The following is a 23,456-nucleotide window of genomic DNA, read 5'->3' on the forward strand; positions in this document are numbered from 1 at the left end:
GTTTTCCTGGAGGTGGGGAAGGGAGAAGAAACCTCCTGGCTCCATCCTGCTCCTGCTGAGTGGGAGAATGAGGACCCAGAAAGGCGAGACTGTCAACAGGGGAGTGAATGAAGCTGAAAGCAGGATGGGTACAGATAAACCAAAATGCAGATGTTCTGTCTGCACGTCTCAGGAATTGGCTGTATTTGTAGTTTGCTCTCAGAGAAAGAATTATGATTCTTATGTCTGAAAGGAACAATTCCCACAGCTTGTCTAAAAAAGAGGTGTGTTTAAGGAGACATTCAGGTAAGAACAGTACAGTGATCTTCAAACAGGGGTGGCTGAAATGGTGGAGGGACTAGGGAGAATCTGCAATTCCTCTGCTCTTCCGTGAGAGTGAGTTGCAAATCCGGAGAGCGTGCGATTATTAAAACTGGAGAAAAGTTCATTTTTCTGAAGATGAATCTCTTAGTGGCAGCTCCATTCAGATTCTGTGGCTGCTTTGCACACAAGGTTCGTGCTTTTATAGCATTTTTTAAAAGATGGATTTAATGGACTGAGTTCATTTAGACAGGAGATCAAATGAATGAGTGGAATTAAATACCCATCCATATATGGCTTTCAGTCATTGTGTAAGCCACTCGACCACCGTCTTCCCTAATTAAATGACAGTGCAGTCCCTGCACAAAGGCTGCGATGGATAAGTTAGTACTTGGTAAGTGCTTTGAAGGTGAAAATCACGATATGAGTAATGAGCAAGGATTCTTCCCCCCCTTGGGCTGGAAACGGCATCTTTTGTGTTTTCCCACTGCACCATGAGTCACCTGGGTCAACATTGCAGAAAACCTCCTCCCAAGGAAGAGCAGGAGAGACACAGTAACGACAGGCTTTTATTTGACTTACAAGGCAAATTAGGAAAGAGCCCGAATCCATTCACATCTGTACAAGGAATTATACACCATACACATTTGCTACCTATAGACGCAGGTCATATTTTACGTGAATTTATGCATTAGGAAATCACATGAAGATTATCTTGTTTAAACATTCATGGAGCGCAGACATCCCCCGAGAGCACTGAAGATAAAATTCAGCTTTGTCCCTCCTGAGAGCTTGGCTCACGTCTCTCTTGGTGCATCTAAGCTCTGCATCAACCCCCCTCCAAAACTAATGTTCAGGTTTATCTGCTCTGAGGGTGTGATTATTTTTAGTGGGAGGCGTTTAGAGGAACTGCAGATTTGGAAGTAAAGCGTGAACCATTTGGCAAGATCCAGCGCTGTCTGTCTGCTGCGAATCTTGCCCCTTCCTGACCACCCCCACTGGTTCCCCTTGCAGGAAAGCCTAGACCCTAACTTGTTTTATGTTCCAAACTTTGCTGGGAGCGCTTCTTTTTCCACCAAATCCAAACACTCTCATTTATATATGTTTTTCTTCTCCTGGATTGCTCTGACACAGAGATAATTAGTCACGCTAGATTGTCGGGGTTGACTGATGACTGACAGTTTTGACAGGCCCCACCCGAAGGGTTGCATAACCCCAATGTAAGTTAGGATCCACGCTGCTGGCTGCAATGCTCCTCGCTGTGCCAGAGTGTGGGATGTGGGGCATCACTTCAGTGCCGGCAACGCCTCCCTCTCAGCTGCACCCCGAAATTGGTCACAGCCAAGAGCACGGCATTCCCAGCACAGCTGGCAGGGTCACCTCTTACTGAGGCAGCTGGGGGAGAAGTGTGGGAAGCTCACCTCAGGGATGGGAGGTGAGCGGGGGTAAATGTGGGGCTGGGGAGGAGGTCAGATGCCTCAGGGGAAAAATGCACCCCTGCTGGATGAGATCCCGAAAAACTGGTTGGAATGGGAGAAGGGGAAGAGAGAAAACTCTCTCCTCTGATAAATTCAGATATAGGCCAAGTCCAAAAGACTTTGGGGAGTTAATTGGAAAATGATTATGCTTATCTGCTTCCTGCCAATCTGTATCCAGAGCAGAAATAATTATAGACACTGTGGACACACTGTGGCTTTAAGTGTTTGAAATTATACTGCTTAACAACACTTCCTTGATACGGCCCTCGGCATGGGGCCGGAGAGCTGGTTTGAGCCAGCAGGTAACACTGTAGGGACAAGGTGATGTCGTTTGCAGGAGTTTCTCACATTGGGTCATTTTTCTCCCCTCAAGAAAATTTGCTGCAGCCGTGAAAAGGAAAAAAAAGAGTTGATACTAATTTGGTTTCTGTTGAGTTTTAGCATGTCATTCACATAGCTGTCTTAGCAGAGTAAGCTGACATATTTTTTTACAGTTTGGCTCTTAGGAACCAAAAGCAGGGTCAGCGCTGTAGATTAGAATCAATTCAGTGGAGGGAAAATAACCCTTTGGAGTGTATCTTGCCTTCCCTGAGCACGTCGCAGGCATTAGCAATAATGGGAGCCCTGTCTGTGCATGGAGAGGAAGCATCTATCGTTCAGGCTCCCACCCATCCTTGCCCCAGGCTGTGCAGTCCCCTGACCTTCACAGTGGGTGGGATGATTCTGGATTCATCATCTCCTAACTTTATGCTGCTATGCACACACGCACGCACGCACACACACACACGCACACACACGTGTTCTTTGCTTCTGGAAGAAACAGGAGGGAATGGGGACAGCAGCGGCTGAAACATGGCCCACACCGATGAGGGGACCAAGCCTTTCGGGACTTGCATGTGCACTGACTGTGTCTGCGCTCCGTGGCGGCTGTGCCGTCTTTGCTAGGCTAAAGTTGCCCAGTTTGCTAGTCTTCTCCAACTTCAGGGAGCACTAGAGAGGCAAAGAAGAGGGTCAGGTTTCTAGGTTCTTTTTGTCCACTATGTGTGGCTATCAGTACAACTTCCCAAACAAGCACAGATGCATCAGAGAAACATTAAACCAACCCATTAAAAGAGTGCTGGATTTGCTGTCAAAAATGGCTCACCTGGATTAATCTCCAAAATATACAAGCAGCTCATGCAGCTCAATATCAAAAAAAAAAAAAAAAAAACCCAATCCAAAAATGGGCAGAAGACCTAAATAGACATTTCTCCAAAGAAGACATACAGATTGCCAACAAACCCATGAAAGGATGCTCAACATCACTAATCATTAGAGAAATGGAAATCAAAACTACAATGAGGTATCACCTCACACCAGTCAGAATGGCCATCATCCAAAAATCTACAAACAGTAGATGCTGGAGAGGGTGTGGAGAAGAGGGAACACTCTTGCACTGTTGGTGGGAATGTAAATTGATACAGCCACTATGGAGAACAGTATGGAGGTTCCTTAAAAAACTAAAAATAGAACTACCATACGACCCAGCAATCCCACTACTGGGCATACACCCTGAAAAAACCATAATTCAAAAAGAGTCATGTTAAAAAAAAAAAAAGTCATGTACCACAATGTTCATTTATATTGTGTAGCACAGGGAGATCAGCTCGGTGCTTTGTGGCCACCTAGAGGGGTGGGATAGGGAGGGTGGGAGGGAGACGCAAGAGGGAGGGATATGGGGATATATGTATACATGTTGCTGACTCACTTCTTTATACAGCAGCAACTAACACAACATTGTAAAGCAATTATACCTCAAGATGTTTAAAAAAAAGCTCACTTGCTGTTTCTATGTATACATGTGCTCTGATGCATTTCATTTCTTAATTTTAAGACAAGGATGAATGAGGTACTAGAGTAGGTAGTAAAGCACACCCTCCCCCTGTTCTCAGCGGTATAAATCATTGAGGAGATGGCACCTGTGCCATCTGACTTGTCTATTTCTGCTGCTGTGTTTTCTCTTTAACTGCAACTCCAGATAACACTGCCAACTTTCACTTCGAGTGTCTTGAATGGCCATTTATACTTTTCACCTATTCTTTCCAGAGGCTTCACTGGACCGGGAGGTGGAAGTTGGCCTGGGTCCTAGCCCAGCTCAGCCACCATCTAGCACTGTGACCTTGGGCAGATCACCTCTGCAAGCTACCCTCCTCAATTCTCTAGACCAGAGCAGAGCGATCTCCAAGATCTTTCCCCGCTCTGAGTCTCTGAGAACTCCACTGCTGTAGTCTTCAGCATGAATTGCATTGAGGCAACTGCAAATCAGGAAAGTTGTTTTAAAGGGAAGGCAACTTTGCATTGTAAGTGGTTTGTCTCAGTTCTGTGATTTAGTGGCTCCAAAGATTCATATGAAAAGACGAGTTGACATGATTTTAAGTTCGGGGGGAGCTGGCCAGAGTGCTGAACTCAGCCTCTCTTCATGACAGTAATGCGACCAGACTGCACAACTCACAAGACACCTAATCCTGCGGGTCAGTGACAGTACCCCCAGGGCAGAGGCAAGCAAGAGTGTTCTCAGCAAGCTCCAGACTTACGGCACCAGGCATGGAAACAGCTAGTGCAATTTCTTAGTACCTTGCATTCGATAGTTCCCAGATCTGTTAGAGTGCTGTATTTAGCTTAGGAGAGTTTGGGAATAGCCTTGGAGGGAGTGCACTGCCACCCAAATGAATATTAATAGCGCAGGTCTTGGAGCAAAGAAAATATTTCTTCAATTCAGCATCTGGTATGTATCCGATAAGGAAACCGTTCCTCGGTGTTAAAAGGCTTGGGGCAGGGGGGTGTGATGAGCATTCTGAAACCAGGAATCAGTACCAATTGGAAAAAGAACTTACAGTGTAAACCAAATGGTCTGAGCGTCCCAAGCGCCTAACTAAGTACCTTCTCCCCACAATTCTTCCCCTCAAAAATTTATTTCTTGAAGATAATATCAATCGGTCCCTTTCTTTGTTGCTGTGTAGCGTATTAATGATTCTCAAATGTTTTCACTTTATCCAAAATGGAAACACTGGCACCAGAGCTGTATTCCCCCCAATCAACCCACCAGCACTTTTCTCCCCCCGCACTCGCCACCCCGAAGAGAAAAGCAAATGCAAGATGCCTGTCAGGGAGTTTGCCCTTATTCTGGGGAAGCAGGACTGCCCTTGCCCCCACCTGTCTACATTTTCTCAGTCAAGGAGGCAGTCTTCACAAATCCTTTCTTTAGCCTGAGGTTCCACTTCCCTATTAACGGAGACACAACACTTCACTGAAGCTGGAGTATAAGAAATTTTCTGCTTGATGTGTTTTATGTCCCATTATTATTTTCCCTGCACATCACATGCCTCTCTGAGGGGCAGAGGAGAATGTGTCTGGCACAAGGCTTTGGGGGAGGGTCCCCGCCACTCAAAAAGGAGGGAAAGATCAATTCATAAAGGAATTCATCCAGAGATTCTCCTTCTGCCCTCCCAGAAGGTCTGGACTCCCAAGAGTTCTCTTCTGTTCTGAGTTCCATATCCATGAACTCCATTGCCAACCTCTGCGGTACGGCTGTTCCCCTTTTGTCTCGGTCTCTGCAGTGGTGCTACATGTCTGCTTTTCCCCTGTGGCTGGGGCAGGATTGCTAGGTTTTCTCCCTCTAGCCTCTCTGATGCTCATTATTTATGGGATGAGGCTGGAGGCAGGGCAAACATTCAGTAGCTCAAAGCATGGATGAGTCAAATCATTATCTATCCCACAACCCCAAGCAACATCAAAACCACCACAGTGACTTAGGACTTAGTGATTTAGTATGTAGTGGGAGAAATCAGAGTTGCACATGTGCACATACAGACTATTCACAGCAACAGAGAAAAATAAGCAAAGTACATACAAGCTCCCAAGTGGGGGAATTTCAAAGGGCAGGGGAAGCCCGCCTGCACGGTCACAGTGGGGACTGCTAGAGTCCCCAGAAGAGTCTCTTCTTGGTCACATCCCCTAAAGTTAAGAGGGCGCACCCAAACACCCATGCGAGATACATTATCTGTTCACAAGTAAAAAGCACGTCCATGGAGAGGTGGAGGCAATCTCTCTCTGCCTTCCGGGTTCCCAACAGTAGCAAGTAGTCTACACCCCCAGCATGGACATTCCTGAAGTCCCCTAGATGAGCCCCACAGGATTCCTGAGCATCTCTAGAATAGTATTCAGAGCTCATACCCAGGGCTGGACTCCTGGGCGGCGGCCCTGCCTTGATTTCCTGGGCGTGGTGGGCGCAGGCAACAAAGCAACTCAAATATCCAGGGAAGAAGGAAGGACCAGAAAAGAAAACTTTCAGACACCTTCTCAATGTTCATTCTCAACACCACCCGCTGGGGCAGTGGATGGTGAGAGATGAGGGCCCAGATGAGGGAAACGAGCAACCCGGACATGTGCCCAGGCTCCCTTAACGAGGAGGCAGGTCGGGGGTGGCTGGCGTTACCCAAGCTCCGTGCTTGGCTGAGGTTACATCCGCCTCATTCGGCGCCATGTCCTCTTACAAGCCCCAGTCCCACTAATAAGCCATTGACCTTGAGTTTGAGTCCGGGGGAACCCCAGGGGCCTTGTGACTTAACAGGAAGAAATCCTCCTCGTTTTAGCAGCAATCGTTTTTTCTCCTCTGCCCGCCACAGTGATCAAATTAACAGGCCGCTTCTCCCCGGAGAAAATGTGTCCACAGGTCCCATTTGCCTGTCTGGTGGGCTTAGGGAGGGAAGGCAGGGAAGTACGTGTGTGTGCCATGTGCAGCTCCCCCTGCACCCCCTTCCCCCGTTCCCCGGGAGGGTCTCTCCCACCTGGGATGGCTGCCCAGCCGGCGGCGAGACCACAGGGAGGGCAGGTGCTGGAGTCTCAGCTGCAGGAGGCCTGGCAGGAGGCTGCGTACACACTGCTGCCCACTGTGCCCTCACAGCTCAGGCTGCTGGTGGGACACTTGAAGGGCTTCATGCTGCTCTCCCTCTGGATGTGCAGGTGCTCGAGCCGCCAGCGCTCCCAGGTCTTCCGAAACTCCATCTGGACCTTCCGTGGGAGAAGGAGGGAAGAAAAAGCCATCATGCAAACCAACTGCCCACAATATGGCCTCATTATTACATTAGCAGGGAAGAGAAAAAATCCACCGCATTATATTAAGAGACACAAGTCAAGGCCTCCGGGCGCCTAAATTAATATCCCAATAAAATTGTTTATTGTTGTCTCCTATTTTCTGCTTCTTCTCGGGAAAGAGCCGGGCTTGATGATCTAATTGGTCTCTTCCATCTCTAAACTCTGTGACTCGGCTAAGTACCTTTTACAATCCATCACAGTATTATTTAACGGAAGAGAAGGAGTGACAGAGAGATGCGGGGAGACGGAAGATGGGAGAGAGAAGAAAAGGAAAAGAGAGAATCTGACTTCAGAGCAAGCACTCTGCCGATTTCAGTTTGGGTGACTGAGAAGAGGGACAGCCGTCCCTGTCCCTCATGGCGTCCACACCAGACCTTTCTAAACTCCCTGAGGGCTTTTATCCAGGCCCCAGTGCCTCGTGGGGGAGGAAGAGGAGACGGGGAGAATGAGGCTGGAACTAGTAGTAGCAGTGACGAGGGGGCTGTGGACAAGGGCCTGGATTTGCACTAATCCCATCCAGGAACTGGTCCCAACCCACGGTGGGTGCTGCCCAGGTGAGTTCAACCAACCAGAATCCCTGCTTTGCTGGGCTTAGCGTCCCCATCAGGAAAAGCCTTCTCAAGAGAGCTGATGCTTGGGGACCAGGTTGTGGGAGCAGAAGGATACAAACCAAGTAACGCTGCAGAGCCCAAGTCACTTGAGGGCTTGTGGCGATGCCGTGGTTCCTTGTGATGGCCCATGATTCTGGTCCCCCAGACAGGCTGCTGGAACCTGCACAGCCAGCCCAGGGCATCTGGAGTGCCCTACCAGGGGATGTGCCCATATGTTTGCTTTCCAGAGCTTCTCTGATGCCCCCCCTCACCCCGACCCCCGCCGCCTTGCCACCAGGCCTCCCCACATCAGGGTTTCTGGGGCCTGGGCTCTCCCTCTCAGGCCCAAGCCACCAGGACGGCCAGCTGTCAGCAGCTGTGGGTAAGAGGCTCACTGCCAACGCCCCATCAGTCCCTGTGCAAACACCCCGCTTCTCTTCCTGCAGGGCTGCCATCCATCTAGCTAAGCCCAGCAGGGTGCCTGCTGTGGCCACATGCCTTTCCTTAAAAGAACTTTCTCTGAACTGAGTGAAGCTGAGATGGCCCAGAGCCTGCCTGCCAGGACGGCCCCAGTATCCCAGGCAGCGTCGCCAAGCCCAGGCTTGGGTGAGGGAGGGAGGCTGAGTAGACACCACCCATGGCCCCCCTGCTCCGTGCCGGTTCGATACCCGGCTGAGTGTGTGACACGTGTGTTGACAGCTGGGATGAGGACACCCGAGGCCGGTGGTGGCCTCTGCCTGTGAAGCAGCAGGCAGGCCAGTCCTGTGGCACAGCCCTTCACTGGGGAGGTGGGGAGAGAGATGGTAAACCGAGGCACGCCCATGGGAAGCCACCTCGGGGACTGGAGAGGTCTCACGGATACCAGCAAGAAGTCGGACAGGACCAGGACTGTCCCCCCTTCTGCCTCCCTCTCCCTCAGCACTTTTCCTGAACCTCTGCTGTGGCCCCCGTAATGACAATTGTCATTAGAAACCATCATTCACAGGGCGCTTACAATATGCCCAGCACTCTCCATAGATTACTGACTTTCACAGCAACCTGCTTAAAGGTAAGGAAACTGAGGTGCAGAGATTTAAGTATTTCTCCCAATCTCAGCCAGGACCTGAACCTAGATCTGGGCTGACTCCAAAGCCGGTGTCCTAACCCTTGGTCTCCTGCCGTCCATGACTCTTTTAACTTTTTTTTTGGCCATGCCCTGCGGCGGGTGGGATCTTAGCTCCCTGACCAGGGATCAAACCCACACCCCTTGCACTGGAAGCGCGGAGTCCTAACCACTGGACCGCCAGGGAAGTCCCCGCCCATGACTCTAGGCCACGTTTGTTTCTGGCCATGTCTCCCCCTCTCCCCCACACTTGGGAGGTGCACCACGAGGGCCGGGACCACACCTTCCTTCCTGGACCTCGCACAGTGCCCAGCATATATCAGGTACTCCCGATACGTGTTGTTTTAAATGAGCCAAATGAATAAATGACTGACTAAACGAGCACCTGCCATTGGGTTTCTTCTATTACTGAGCTCTCACAGTGAAACAACAAAGACGACCCCTGTCCTAGCACTCCTGTCAGCATGCCTCCTCACCCTCAGTTTACCCTCATTCCTGCCTCTGATGTCCTCGGGCCGGGCACCACGCCAGGCTCTGGGATTTGGGCTGAGTTGCTAAAGCTCATTCACCTGCATTTACACTTGGGGAGAGAAGCGGTGACTGCCCCGGTCGCACAGCCGGGCAGGAGCAGAACTCAGGACCAGCACTCAGGCTCCTGAGTCACAAGAGCCACAGCAAAGCCACCCCCCGGGCCTCCCCTCCCCTGTGCCCACTCCCTGCCCACTGGCAGCTGGCGCAGGCCTTGGCAGCCACGCAGGACCAATGCCAGGGCCATCTTTTCTCCTTGGGTCACAAGTACCCCGCATTGCCAAGGCAACCCTGGGCCTGGAGAACAGCTCTTATGGACAGAGGTCTCAGCCCAGGAGCCACGTGTGTTTTTGTGACCCAGTGATGGTGACATGTCTGTCCGTGGGCCTGGAGGAGCCAGGGCCTGAGGCGTCTGCGGAGGGTTGAAAGGAACCGGGCAATGTGCCTGAACAAGGCAGGCTCTCTGGGCGCTCCGAGCGGGGTCTCCTGGGAGAGCCCGAGGGGAGAGGCCAGCTGGGGATCTGCTCAGCAAGAACCCCCTCCCCCGACCCCAGCCACCAGGAAGCCACGGGTGGCTTCCCATGGTGGACAGGGTCCCTTTCCCGTGGTGGACAGGGTCCTTGCCTGCACGCACAGAAGGGAGCTTTCTCCTTCCAGTCAGAATTCATTTCAATCCTGACTCTTCACTATTTCCAGGCCAAACCTGGGGTGTGTCTCTGACTCTCTGATCTTTAACGTTCTCATGTGTGAGAAATGAGAATATCGAAACCAGAATTTTGGCAGCGATATTTTTTGCGGGGAGGCAGGGACAAGTACATGAGATGGTGATTTTCAAAGCCCCAAGCATGTGACTTGTAACAGTCACCACCACTTGTTCACTCAAGACCCTCTTAACATGAGGCTGGGTCTTCCCCAAGTTCATATATGGTTAGGGCATCCTGCACACATATGTGTGTGTGTGTGTGTGTGAGACAGAGAGAGAGAGAGAGAGAGAGAGAGAGAGAGAGAGAGATGGAGAGACCCAGGCACAGGAAACCATACAGGGATAAGGTGCCTCCTCCACTCCAGTGCCTCAGTGGAGTGAGTAGGGATTTCAGCTGAAAAGACTGAAGAACCCCACTGCACAACCACAGGACGGCCATTGGTAGCAGCCCACCAGGGCTCCACGTCCCTCCGCAGGCCTTACCTCATTGTTGACAAAGCAGTACAAGATGGCCACCATCAGCCCCTGGAAGCAAGAGTCGTGTCAGCAGGAGGGAGGGGAGGGAGGCGCCCGGCAGGCAGGCCTAGTCTGAAGCTCCTTGGGGCTCTGCCCCAAACATCTCCCTCCTTAGACTGGGCAGCCCAGTCAGGCCCAGAAATGGGGGTGGTGGATTCCTTCTCCTTTCCTTTCTGGAGGAATGAGAAGACCCCTTGCTCAGAAACTGCGGAAGTTCTTCGACCACCCGCTCCTGGAGGAGGCCTGAGCTGAGAAAGTACGCCTCTGATCACACGGAATTTTCCCTGCCTGGCCCTATTCGTTCACTCAGGAGCCCCAGTGCTCCAGGCCTGTGATCTATTTGTGTGTGTGCACATGTGTGTAAGTGCACATGCGTGGACCCACATGCTCGTGGCCATCCCATAAGACATTTGAGGAGCTGGGGCCAGTTTCTTATATTCCTACACCCCCATTGCCATTCGCACCCCCTCAGCATCATCTAATACTAGTGGAGAGGCTCAATTCTTGGCTTTGGAAACTATGTGACCTGGAAAATCTCATTTTAACATCTCTGAGCCTCAGTTTCCTCCTTTGGAAAATGGGATAATCCTGCACACCTCCTGGGATTCTGCTAGGATTAGCTGCACAATGTGTGTAAAGCACCTGGCAGGGTACCTGCCGCCAGCTGGCAGCCCAGTGGACAGCAGTTGCCATGTCAGGCTGGGTGCCCTCGGCAACATCCGGGAAGATTTCTTGTCCAATGTGCTCATAGAGAAGACTGTCCTGGGTGTCAGCATACCTGGGGACTCTGGCTCTGCTCCAACCACATAACTTGCATAAGGGCCACTTTCCCCCCAGGCCTCAGGCTGCCTATCTGCATGATACAGGCTGGTCCCCGCTCCATCCCCACCCTGGGACTGCTCGAGGGAGGCCCCAGGCTCGAGGTCACCTGGAAGGAGGTGAAGGAGAGCTCTGTGAACAGCTTGATGAAACGCAGCATGCCCCGGGCGTGCTCGTCCATCACGAAGGCGAAGATGACCTCGTGGGTCCCCAGCAGGGGGATGAGCGTCAACGTGGACTTGGCGAGCCTGGGGGCAGGGTGGAGGTGGCATTCCGGACCTCTCCCGTGGACTCTTCTCCCTGTTCTGTGCCCCCAACCCCCACCAAGCCCTGGTATCTCGGTCACAGACATCCTCCCCCACCGAATACCCTGGGACAGGCTGCCTGGAGGGGAGGAAGTAGAGGTGGAGACCCCCAGAAGCCCAGGAGCTGCCCAGGTACAGAGGTGAGGGCAAGGTTTGGGGTCCCAGGCCAGGCCTGGGTGGAGGAAGAAAGATCATGTAGGGATCCAGGCTCAGCACCCCAGGATCTCTGACTCTGCCGGAAGGAAGGGCTGAGGGTGCCCAGCAAAGGCAGCTCAGTTACGTCACCTGCACTTGGTGTCTGTCTTGCACATGAGATTGGTCTTCAGTTTGGACACCACAATGCAGATAACCCGGACAAAGATGAGGAAGTTCACCTGCAGGGCAGAGGGAAGGGCGGCTGGAGGCCCTCTCAAGACACCCTCTCTCCCCCCTCCTCCGCCCAGTGCCACCTGGGCCCACAGCAGCTCCCACTCCCAGCCCACAGCGTCACTCACCCCGATGGCAAAGAGAATGGGCAGCCGGACGATGAGCCAGTAGTTCATGTTGGAGTTCCTGGTCCAGCAGCTGGAGAGGAGAGACGGACACACAGACCCCCCCCAGCTCCCAGTGCAGGCACAGGGCACACAAAGACACGTGGGCATGCAAAGTGACGCACACAGACCCACACAGACACTGCCATCAGGAGCTACCCGACAACCAGTCCCAGGACTCACACACACACCGAGTCCTGAATACACGTTCACACACAGAGATACGCACAGCCCCTTCATTAACCTACAGTCACACTCGTGTGCGTATTCAGCATCAAACACAAAATAACAGAAACGTTTCACTCACACTTATTACAGAAGAACCTGCAGGGGGTACCATGGACCCCACAGACCCAGCACTCTTGGCGTCATACCATCCGGGGAGGGGGAGGGAGGGGGACTAGAGAACTAAATTCATAAATTTAGCTCCTGGTCCCTCAGTTTACCCTCCCAACGGACAGCAGCTGCACACGCCGGGGGCCAAGGAAGCCCATGGGGTTTGAGGACAGGGACCTCAGCATACCCATCACCCCCTTAGAGCAGGAAGGACACTCACCCCTCATCCTCATAGAGGTACTTGACAATGCCCCAGGGGATAACAAACAGCAGGGGAACACCTAAGAGGAGAGAGGGAAAGAGAGAGAGGGGAGAGGGGCTGGCAGGCCAGAGCCACCGCTAGGCACACCCAGAGGCCTCTCCTACCAGGGCCTCTCCCGCCTCCAGCCCCTCTCCTTGCCTGGCCCCAAGCCACGCTTTCTGGCAGGTATGGAACTAGGCTGGTCTGGGTGCTTCGGAGAAGAGGCGGCAGGAACCACCCACCCCAACACCCCAGAGTCTTCCTTAGAGGTCCCCACCACGCTGGGGCTACGTCACAGTCCTCACAGCCCTCCGCCTCCCGCGGGCCAGGCACACTGTCAGGGCTGGCCCCCAGGGTCCTGGCTGAGACACAAGGACAAAGACACCAAAGTAGTGAGAGACGGGGCCAAAGAGTGGGGTAGGGAGGACATGCTGGACGAGGTGGGAACAGGCCAAATCTCTGAGGCCACCCACCCCTGCATCGGCCCACCTGTCCATCTCAGCCAACTCCTCCCCTACCCCCACGCCCCTGCACGTGGCTGGGCAGAAGCCTGGACAGGAGCCCTGTCCTTGACGCTGACAGCCCAACTGACTGCACACTGGCCACAGTAACAACAGCTACCACAACACTGCCCACATGGCTGAGGCTGGATGGTGTGGTGGGCACCCTCTAGGATGGCCTCCAACCACCCCACCCCTGGTATTCCCACCCAGGTGCGGTCCACACTGTATCCAGATTGGTCTATGTGACCAATGTCGTACAGCAGAAGTGATGGCATGTCACTTCTGAGGTTAGGCTATAAAAGACGGTCTTCAAAGGTTATAAAAGGCATGTCTTGGGCTCTTTCTCTCTTAATTTGATCACTTGCCCTGGGGGACACCAGTTGCTGTGTCATGAGGGCACTCAGAGAGCCCCCTGTGGTGAGGGAGGGAGGCCTCCAGCCAACAGCCAGCCTGGACCTGAGCTTCCTGCCAACAAACTCGACAGTGAGCTTGGAAGTGGATTCTCCAACCTGTTAAGCCTTGGGATGACAGCTACCCTGGCTGACAGCTGAACTGCACCTCTCTTAGAGATCCTGAGCCCGAGGCACACATCTCAGTTAAACCCAGAATTCTGACCATAGAAACTGGGAGACATAATTGTTGTCTTAAGCAGCTAAGTGTGGGGTCATTTGTTACACAGCATAGGTAACTAATACACTGGTTTCCAGTTCCTTGAGGACAAAGCCTCATTCACCTCCAGAGCCTCAGCGCCCATCTCACCTGGGAGCTCAATATGTGTTTGTTGACTTAAAATTGGATTGTCCATCCTCGTGTGACAGATAAGAAGATGGATAGGCGGCTTAGGAGGACACGGGTGGCACTAGAACACAGGACCACAATGCCACCACCCTCGATGGCATTCCACACCAACTCTCTCCAGCCTGTCTCTATCAGTGCCTCTCAGGGATGGAGATGTGGGTGTCTGAGACTAGTAAGAGCGTGCATATTAAGGGGTGTGGACACGATGTGTGTGTGGTGGTGGTGGGGGTCCATGTGTATACATGTGTGGCTTCAGGGGTCTCCCCCAGGAGCACATTTCCAGGGCAGAACCCACTTCACTGCCTTTCCCATCACCATCACCCACACCCTCAGCACACGGATGTCACTCCACAGCAGCTACGGAGCAGCTCGTACGCCCGGAGCTACTGTGCTCGACGGTGCAGACAGCTGGGGGAAGCAGAGCGGCTCACGGCTGACCAGCGCTGTCATCAGATAGCTCTCTCCTTGGCCATTTATTTTTATGTAACCCTGACCTCTCAGCATCCATGATGCTTTAGTAACAGGCCTTCATGAGATTGGGCAAGAGGCAGATGGCCTCCAAAGGCTCCAGCACGTAGCGCAGAGCCTGCCACATAGAAGAGGCCCAGTAAGAACGGAATGCATGAACAAATGAGTGAGTGGGTCAGTGTATCAATGAGAGAAGGGAAGCTGTCCAGGCAAGAACATGCCAACACCCTGAGCCACACACATGTCCAGAAACCTCCATCTTAGACATCCCCAGGCACCTGCTGGCCTTCCTCTGAGACCCCACTCCAGGACTGGGGAGCACACTCATGTTATCAGCCAGACCTGGTGAACTTCATTCATTCATCAGCATCTCCTTAACAAAGTCTTTTAAAATGCAGGTACAGGGCTTCCCTGGTGGTACAGTGGTTAAGAATCCACCTGCCAACGCAGGAGACATGGATTCAATCCCTGGTCCGGGCAGATCCCACATGCCGCGGAGCAACTAAGCCCATGCGCCACAACTACTGAGCCTGCGCTCTAGAGCCCACGAGCCACAGCTACTGAGCCCACGTGCCACAACTACTGAAGCCCGCGCGCCTAGAGCCCGTGCTCCACAACAAGAGAAGCCACCGCAACAAGAACCCCGCGCACCGCAACGAAGAGTAGCCCCCGCTCACCGCAACTAGAGAAAGCCTGCGTGCAGCAGCGAGGGCCCAACACAGCCAAAAAAAAAAAAAAAAAAAAAAAAAAATGCAGGCACCACTCTGCCGCCTGCAAACATGACACACTCCCTTCTGGGTTCATCCTTTTCCTGTTTAGAAAATCAACATGACAGGCTGGAGTAAAAAGCTTGAACTAAGACACACAGAACTGGCTCTGAGAAGTAATGATTCCCTCGTCCATCACTTGCCTCCCTCCTGTGCAGCCTCCTTGTGGTGGGTTATGGGGGCACCCGGCCGCCCGTGGACAGCAGCAGAAGCTGACATGCCTTTCGGGGATTCCCCCAACGTGTCAGAGTCCTAATTTTAATTCTTACATTTGCATATGAAGCTAAAAGTTGTTTCCTGAGCATCCCAACATGGGCCAAGCCTCTTGACATCACAACAGAGTTCTGGGCTCTCTGTGAGTCTCTCTCTCTGTCCTTCTGTCTTTGTCCCTCTGTCTGTATCTCCCCATCCCAATTCCTCAAGAAAAGGACGTTATGATTGGGAAGTGGGGTGTCCCCTGGGTCCTGCCCTTTTTTGCCTCCTCAGACTCTGAGCCCCAAGCTGGGGCGTGAAGTGGTGGGAAAGGACTGGCACCCCCTTTCCCATTTCCTACTCAGAGACACTGCACCCCCCCACCAACCACCCACATGCCTCTGCACACATCGCACCATCCCTTAGATTGTTCCTGCCCTCGGGTCACCATGGTGACAGCACTACAGTGCTGATGCTGCTTCCCAGAATGGACAGACATGCTCCCCCACCCTGAGGACAGCCTTCCCAGGGCTCCCCTCAGTGGCCTAACTCCGCCCCCACCCCTAGCTAGCTGCAGGGCTCTCCAGCTGCCCACTGCCTGTTTGACGGCCCTAGCAGGATGAAGAGCCCTGGGAGGGGAGGAAGGCCAAGCAGGGAAGGGCTGGGCCCTGGCGGAGGAGGGAGGAAGGGTAGGAGCAGGAAGCTGTGTGCAGAGGCCAGGCCCACCTGCCCACCTGTGCAGCGGCCTGAGATGGCTCGGCCAGGCCCTCAGGGGCTAAAGAGATGCAGTGCAGGCCAGAGAACCCTGTGTGACAGACGATGGGGCCCAGGGCCTGGGAGTCAGGAGGCCTGGTTCCAATGCCTGCTCTGTCTGTAAGGCCCTGCCCTCAGGACACTGATCACGTTAAAGCCCCTTTCAAGGTACTCTAAACGGGGCCGTACAGTATGAAGTAGCCTAAGAGCACCAGCAACAAGGGATGAAGTGTGAGGACAGGGACAGGGAGACCGAGAGGGCCAGACAGAGCACAGAGCCAGGGGCCAGGCAACCCGAGGCAGCTTCCCAAGGAGGCGGGCTGGACCGGGCACAGCCTTGCAGAGGCTCAGGGGCAGGAGGGGACATCAAGGGAGGAGCATGGAAGTCCCCAGAGGTCAGGGGGCAGCCCGAGGCAGGCAAGAGGAGTGAGTGAGTGTGTGGCAAGTGGGAGGAGGAAGGCAGGTCCTGTGGTGTGGGAGGCCCAGAGACAGGCCCGTTCCTGGTTCCATCCTGGGTGGGCACCGTGGGCCCCTCGAGAGGAAGCGCTGTTGCATCTGTTTCCGGGGTAGGAAGTGGAGGTGAGGGGCCGCTAGGGTGGGTGTCTCAGCTCTTGCCCCATCCTACCCGTTCTCATTGGAATCCCACATGGCGAGAGGCAGAAGCACAACCAGAAATGTTCCAGCAAAAAAAAAGACACAATGGTTCTTGGCAGACTTTTTCGGCTAGAACATTTCCAGCTGGGCTCCAGGCACATCCAGGGTCCACCCTTTCCTCAGCTGGCTTCCGGCCGACCCCCCTCCCTTACTCGGCTCTCCTCTGAGCCATCCTCTCATCATCACGTGACAGAGCCATAGCCCCTCAGCCCGCACCCCCAGGGACTCCCCGCCATGAGGCTCAGGACCCTCCATTTCCCTCAGGGGCTGCGTTGCCCAGGACGGGATGTGGGGCTCTATCCCCAAAGAGTCTTGGCAGCGGGGATCTTTGAGGCCGGTGCCATGACAGCCAATAGTGTGCATCGTGTATTTGGCCAGATCGGGTGAAGGCCTCTGCTTCCTTTAAGGGAGGAGAGTCAGGCAAAGGCGTGGGGATGGGGGACAATGGCTTGACAGCGCCATGGGCAGCGAGTCCTGTGCCCAGGAGGGGGTTCTCCAGTGGGCCCCATACCTTGGCCCAGCAGTGTGTTCTGAGTACCAAGTTGGCCTCCTGGGGTAGCCTGAAGGCAGCAATTCCAAGAGGGGTCAGGGTCTCCCACCCCCCCACCCCCCCACCCCCCCACCCCCCATGCTCAGTCGGGGCGGGGGAGTGAAATGAATGACAGCTGGCCTTACCCCAGCCTATGCTCAGGTAGAGCCTGAAGATGCGCTGCTCGGAGAAGACAGCGAAGGCCAGCAGCGTGTACAGGTACACCCCCTCCACCAGGAGCCAGTAGTAGTTGGCCGCCACGCAGTACTGCATGAGCAGGAACGCCAGGCGGCAGCCCAGAGAGTCCTGGGGGCAGAGGAAGGGTCCCCAGGGGCCAACAGCTCTGCCCCTGCCTCTCTTGACCCCGCTCCCAGTCGCCCCAGCTGCAGTCCTGCCGTGGTGAATGCAGGGTGACAGAGCTGACAACCTCCAGCCGGAGCCAGTGTTAAGAACTTGACCTGCTTTAGCTCATCGGATCCTCACTATCCTGGATGGAGGAAACTAATATTATCCCCATACAGGTGAGAAAACTGGAGTCCAGAGAAGTTAAATCACTTGCCTAAAAGTTAGCTAGTTAAATGGCAGACCTGGAATTCAAACCCAGGTCTGTCTCCAAAAACCACTCGCCTGAATCAAACAGAACTCCCTAAGCGCAGGGCAGTTAACTCCCTTCTTAGGCTGGGGGCTCCCCAGCGTGGACAGCCTCTCCCTGCCTCTCCCATCACACTGGGGGCTCCCTGAGGACCAGGCCTGGGAAGCTCTTGCCTTTCTTTGTACCAGGCCTGGGTGGGGTGGGGGAGACAGACTTTCATGGACTGTCCACCCCCTCCCCAGGCCCTCCATGGACACACCACATACCTGGTAGGAAAGGAGCCCATCCCACCGGTGCTGCTGGGTGGCCGTGCTGTACATCCACTTGAGGGCTGCATCCTTGATGAAGACGGACAGTGCTCGGAGGATGAAGGATGCAAACAGGTTCAGGTGGATGTAGTTTCGGGTACAGTGCAGGTGTCTGCAGGAGAAAGCAGGGCCCGCCCTGGCACAATGGCCGACACTTCTGCTCCGCAACCCCCGGTTCTCAGGCCAAAGTACACCTCAGGCATGTGTCCAGCTCTGGGACCATGCTCCTGTCTTTCTTCCTCTGGATGCCTTTCTTCCCCATAACCTTGAAAATCCTTTGGGTCCAACTCAAATCCTGCCTGGCCATGAAGTCTTCAGCTGTGTGGTTACTGCCACCCCCAACCCCGTCCACACTCTATCTTTTCTCTGCTGCATCTTCTCTTCTACAAAGTCACATGTAACCCAAGTGATTTGTGTGAGGACCACTGTCCCCACTGGGGACTTGCTTGGCTTCTTGATGACGGCCCATGTCTAATATGCCTCCAGGCTGCCTTACAGAGGCAGAGTGAGGCTAAGCATACGGCAGGAATTCAAAAAGTATTGGATACAACTTCAACATCCTTTCATGCAAAAACACATAGCAAACTGGAAATATGAGGGCATTTCTTAACCCAGTAAGGGCTATCTAGCCAAACAGGAGCAAACATCATTCTCACCTGAAAATTTTTAGAAAGATTCCCTTTAAAATCAGGAACAAAATTAGGATTATCCAGCTGTAAGATCTACTTACATCACATCTACTCAACTTTGTACTACAGATCCTAGCCACTGTCAGAATGCAAGGAGAAAAATGCATAAGAACTGGAAATAAAGACACAAAACTGTCATCATTTGTAGATGACAGACGATCTTCACAGGAAATCCAAGAGAATCAACACACAAATTATTAGAACTAATCAGAGTCCATTCAGTAAGGTTGCTGATATGTATGTTTACGTACATCAGCAATAAACAATTAAAGTAAATTTAAAAAATTCATTTGCACTATTTTTAATTGGCTACCTAGAGATAAGTCTAACAGAAGAAGGCACCATTTCTATGGAGAATACAGTAAAACTTGCTTAAAATTATTAAAGAAGATGCAAATTAACGGAAGATTCACCAGATTCATGGATAGAAAGACTATCTTGAAAGTGTCTATTCTCTTCACAATAACCAATAAATTCGATATAGCGATAATAAAAATTCCAACAGTTTTTTGATGGAAAATTTTAAAACTTATTATAAAGAAGAGTCAAGGGCCAAGAATATTCCAGACACTCCTAAGGAACCACAATGTAGGGGCCCTTGCTATAAGAAAACCAAGTTGTTTTTACTTTTTGGCCATACCGCATGACATGCGGGATCTTAGTTCCCCGACCAGGGTTTGAACCCATGCCCCCTGTCGTGGAAGCGTGCAGTCTTAACCACTGGACCGCCAGGGAAGTCCCAAGAAAACCAAGGTTTCTGACGAATCTATAGTGGTTAAGGCACCGTAGCACAGGCAAAGGGACAGATAACTAGACCAATGGAAAACAATTCACGTGACAGAGACCGACTCAGGCACAGATGATGCTTGCTGCATGGCAGAGCAGGCACTGCTATCAATAAATGGTCCTGATGCAATCAACATGTATACATGTAATATGCATACATGGGAAAATGAAATTAAATCTCTTGTTTTCACTACAGACAAAAATAAATCCCAGGTTCACCAAACAGCCATAAGGGATGTGCAAAACTTATGACCCTGGGATAAGGAAAGGTTTCTTAAACAAGATCATAAAGAAATTTGGCCTTGGGAAAAAAAAATTGATAAATTTTTTTATCAATTGGAAAAATGAATTTTTATCAATTGATAACACTTACTGATAAATTTATTTTATCAATAAAGCCAGATACATTGATATATTTCATTCCATTAAAATTAAGGACTTCTGTGCATAAAAGGCACCATAAAGCGAGTGAAAAAATAAACCCCAGGCTGAGGGGATATATCCTGGGTTACTATCCAGAATATACAAGGAATGCCTAAAAGAAAAAGAAAAAGCCAAATAATCCAATAAAAAAGTGAGCAAAGGATATGAACAAGCAATTCACAGAATGAAACATAAAAAGTATGCTAGATCTCTCCAGGAATCAGTGATATGCAAATTAAAATCATAGTGAGATATTTCACACACTTCAGGTTAGCAAGAATTAGGTCTGAAAATAGGAAATATTGGTGAGGATGTGAAGCCAAGGGAACTCTCATGTACGACCAGTAAGAGGGCAAACTGGCATGACCACTTTGGAGAACAACTTCACAACGCCTAATAAATTTGCAACAGCACGCTGTATTCAGACCAGGCAATTCTACTCAGAAGCATGTGCCCCTGGAGAAATGCACAAGGGGTCATGGGTAAGAATGTTCATTGTAGCAAGGTTTATAATTCAGAGAAGAAAAAAAAGAGAAACACCTCAAATGTCCATTAAAAGGATAACAAATAAACTGTAATATATCATACAATGGAGTGACACTTAAAATGAATGAAACAGAACTGCCTGTATCAATGTGAATGAACCTCACAAAAACATAATGTCAGGCCAAAAATAACTGCTGAAGAATACGTCCAACATGCCATTAAAATATGCAAACCCCACACTATATATTTGTATAGATACTTAGAAATGTGGTAAAAGTACAGAGAGATGCGTGGGAATTATAAGTGGCCCCTCAGGGGTTCCCTCTGGTGAGGAGGGAGCGTTACTCGGGGAAGCTTAACCGCGCGGTGGGCTTTAGTTCTTGGGCTGGATGGTGTGTGTGCACAGGTGATCACAGTATCAGCCACTGTATTTTCAGATCTCTGAACATTTCATAATAAACGGGGAGAATATTCTCAGTGAGTGCATTTATTAAGCACTGACTGTGTGCCCAGCCCTGACTGTGCCAGAAGCCACGGGGACCACAGGAGGAATGTCACCTCTCCTGTTCCTGCTGGCTGGTGCCCTGAGCTCCCTACCCTTGGAATCCCTCCTGCCCTTGAACCCAGCCCTCCTGGCCCACCGCCATCAGTGCAGAGGGCATGGGAAGAGCCTGGTACTCTGGAAGGAATGGCTCATCTAGGTTAGACCTAGGAAAGAAATTTTCCATGGGAGCTGACAAGCTCCAAAGAGAGCAGAATCTCTAACCCCCTGAGGTCTTGTCTAAAATCATACTGAATTCCCGATGATTTGTTACATACACTCACCGGAGAGGACTTCCCCCACTCCTATCACCCACTGTTAAGGTGTGGAGCACGTGCTTTGTGTGTGCGTGTGTAGTGTTTGTTTTTCCTTTTTTGCAGTATTATACGCACGCATTTACACAGCACAGATTAGACTAAGTACACAGTGTCGTAGCCTGTGTTTTCAGCCTCGTAAGTCTACCACATAGATGGTGTGGGCTCTCTGGACATCTCTTAGGAGAGGAACCGGCTGCACTGCTGTTTCAGCTTGGTGCCCCCTCCTCTATTTGGGGACAGAACGGCAGGTAAGGCCGAAGCAGCGCCCTTACCTGAAGCCCAGGAGGATGGCCGAGGCGATGACCAGTGCAGAGAAGGAGAGTGTGTAGCCCACTGTGTAGATGATGTAAAGGGACAGGAGCTGCTGCTCCGGGGAGTTCTGTGTGCACACGGGGGACACAGTGTACAAGGGGTGGCCCACAACCCTCCTCTCCCACAGTCTCCTTTCCCACGGGACAGGGGCAGAGGTGGGGCCCCAACGCAGCCCCACTGGGATCCTGGAACTAAGAAAAAGAATAACCTACGGTGATGGTCCTCGGATTTCTAGGGCCCTGTTCCAAGGCCAGAGAGGTGAACGCACACCAGCTCTGTCCAGAAAGCATGGTGTGCAAAGCCCAGGAGGCAGGGGGATGGGCAGATGGCCACAGACCAACTCGCCAGATGCCCAGGTCCCTGCTCCCATGCAGCTGGCACCCTGCTGCCCCCTAGCTCGCCGGCTCAACTCACTTGGTCCCCTCGCTTGGACTCCTCGCACTCGGACAGGTCCCTCCAGGGCAGGCTCGAGTTGTCCTCGTGCAGCCACAGGCCATCGGTGGTGCAGAACCGGTACACGTGACCCTGTAGCACTGGGGCGGAGACACGCAGGAGCTGAGCCTCGGCCCAAGGCCACCTGCCCCTCACCCCTCTCCACCCTGGGGGTCACCCCAGCTACCCCAGAACTGACCCCTCTACACACACACACACCACACACACACACACACACACACACACACACACACCCTCGGGCCTTCCTCTCCTGCCATGTGCCTGTTTGACCCACCCTCGGCCTTTCCTCTCAGCCACCCTGGAATGCAGCTTGATGAATTCACACTATTGAGATGAGACCGCGCTAGCCCATTTCCACACCCCTGCCTCAAATCGTGCTACGGACAAGGTTTGGTGCTGACGAGCAGTGGCCCCAACAGACCCACAGCCACCCTCTGAGACTGCTGATTCACAGAACTCAAGCCCCGCCTTCCTGGGCAGAGCAGACCCCAGGAACGAAGAGCTCTTGAGAGAAAGAAGGAGACCCAGCCTCATGCTCAGGGAGCCCCGGTCTGAGGGGAGACGCAGCCCTGCCCTTAAGAAGCTCTAATCTGATGGAGGAGACCCAGTCCTATTCCCAAAGATCATCTGATTTAAAAGGAACACATAGTCAATGGCAGAGACATAGCCCTTAGAGACACTCTGTTCCAAGGGGTAGTGGTGCGGGGAGGGAAGACCAGCTCTTCCCTTCAAGTAGCTCCAAGTAGCTGGAGATGGAGGCTGTCCTTGGAGACCCCCCAGGCTGAGAGTAGGGAGACATCCAGCCCCTGGCCTCAAGGAGCTCCCAGTCTGAAGGAGGGAGGAAGCACAGTCCCTGGCTTCAGAGAATCAAGACTCTCACGGAAAACAAAAACCAAAAAGTGCAGAAAGGAATAACATAAATGCAAACCGAGAGAGAGCAAACACAGGCCCAGCAGGGCTGGGGGTGGGATGTCCCTGTGTCCACTCACATCCCACCTGGGCAGCTGGCGCTGAGGAGACCACCCTGCCGTGCCTCACTGTCTGCCCACCCAGGGAGGGGGTGGCTTGCAGCCCCAAGTTTGCAGTGAGATCACAAGAGGGGACAGGGGATTACTTGTGTCTGAGAGGAAATGTAAGTCTGACCCCAGGGCCAGGAAACTGGGGACAAAAGTGGGGAGAGATTTAGCACAGGGGGGATCAAGGAGGGGAGCTGGAGCCAGGACGAATTTTAAAAGATTTAAAAATTCTAAAAGACAAAAGATTTCAAAGACCAGCCTCCCAGCTGTGGGAAGAAGGCTCAGCGT

General features: G+C 52.3%; 1 protein-coding gene across 3 annotated transcripts in view; it reads right to left on the reverse strand.

The window, feature by feature from the left end:
* Window positions 1-857: 857 nt before the first annotated feature.
* Window positions 858-23,456, reverse strand: part of GLP1R (glucagon like peptide 1 receptor) — a 37,505-nt gene continuing 14,906 nt past the window's right edge. For 2 of the 3 annotated variants that reach the window (XM_029243165.1, XM_029243163.1), the window contains 11 exons: window positions 22,114-22,232; window positions 21,660-21,766; window positions 18,104-18,257; window positions 17,392-17,551; window positions 12,561-12,621; window positions 11,969-12,038; window positions 11,760-11,848; window positions 11,279-11,417; window positions 10,318-10,359; window positions 6,605-6,827; window positions 3,491-6,512 (listed from right to left, as the gene is read on the reverse strand). In XM_029243165.1, coding sequence (XP_029098998.1) covers window positions 6,660-6,827; window positions 10,318-10,359; window positions 11,279-11,417; window positions 11,760-11,848; window positions 11,969-12,038; window positions 12,561-12,621; window positions 17,392-17,551; window positions 18,104-18,257; window positions 21,660-21,766; window positions 22,114-22,232 — 1,109 coding nt within the window. In that variant the 3' untranslated portion in view covers window positions 3,491-6,512; window positions 6,605-6,659. Of the gene's footprint in view, window positions 2,769-3,490; window positions 6,513-6,604; window positions 6,828-10,317; window positions 10,360-11,278; window positions 11,418-11,759; window positions 11,849-11,968; window positions 12,039-12,560; window positions 12,622-17,391; window positions 17,552-18,103; window positions 18,258-21,659; window positions 21,767-22,113; window positions 22,233-23,456 lie in introns of those variants that run through there. The other variant, XM_029243164.1, reaches the window with a different exon arrangement.

This window comes from Monodon monoceros, unplaced genomic scaffold (assembly GCF_005190385.1).
Source record: "Monodon monoceros isolate NGI ecotype Baffin Bay Population unplaced genomic scaffold, NGI_Narwhal_1 Super_Scaffold_3, whole genome shotgun sequence".
NCBI lineage: Eukaryota > Metazoa > Chordata > Mammalia > Artiodactyla > Monodontidae > Monodon > Monodon monoceros.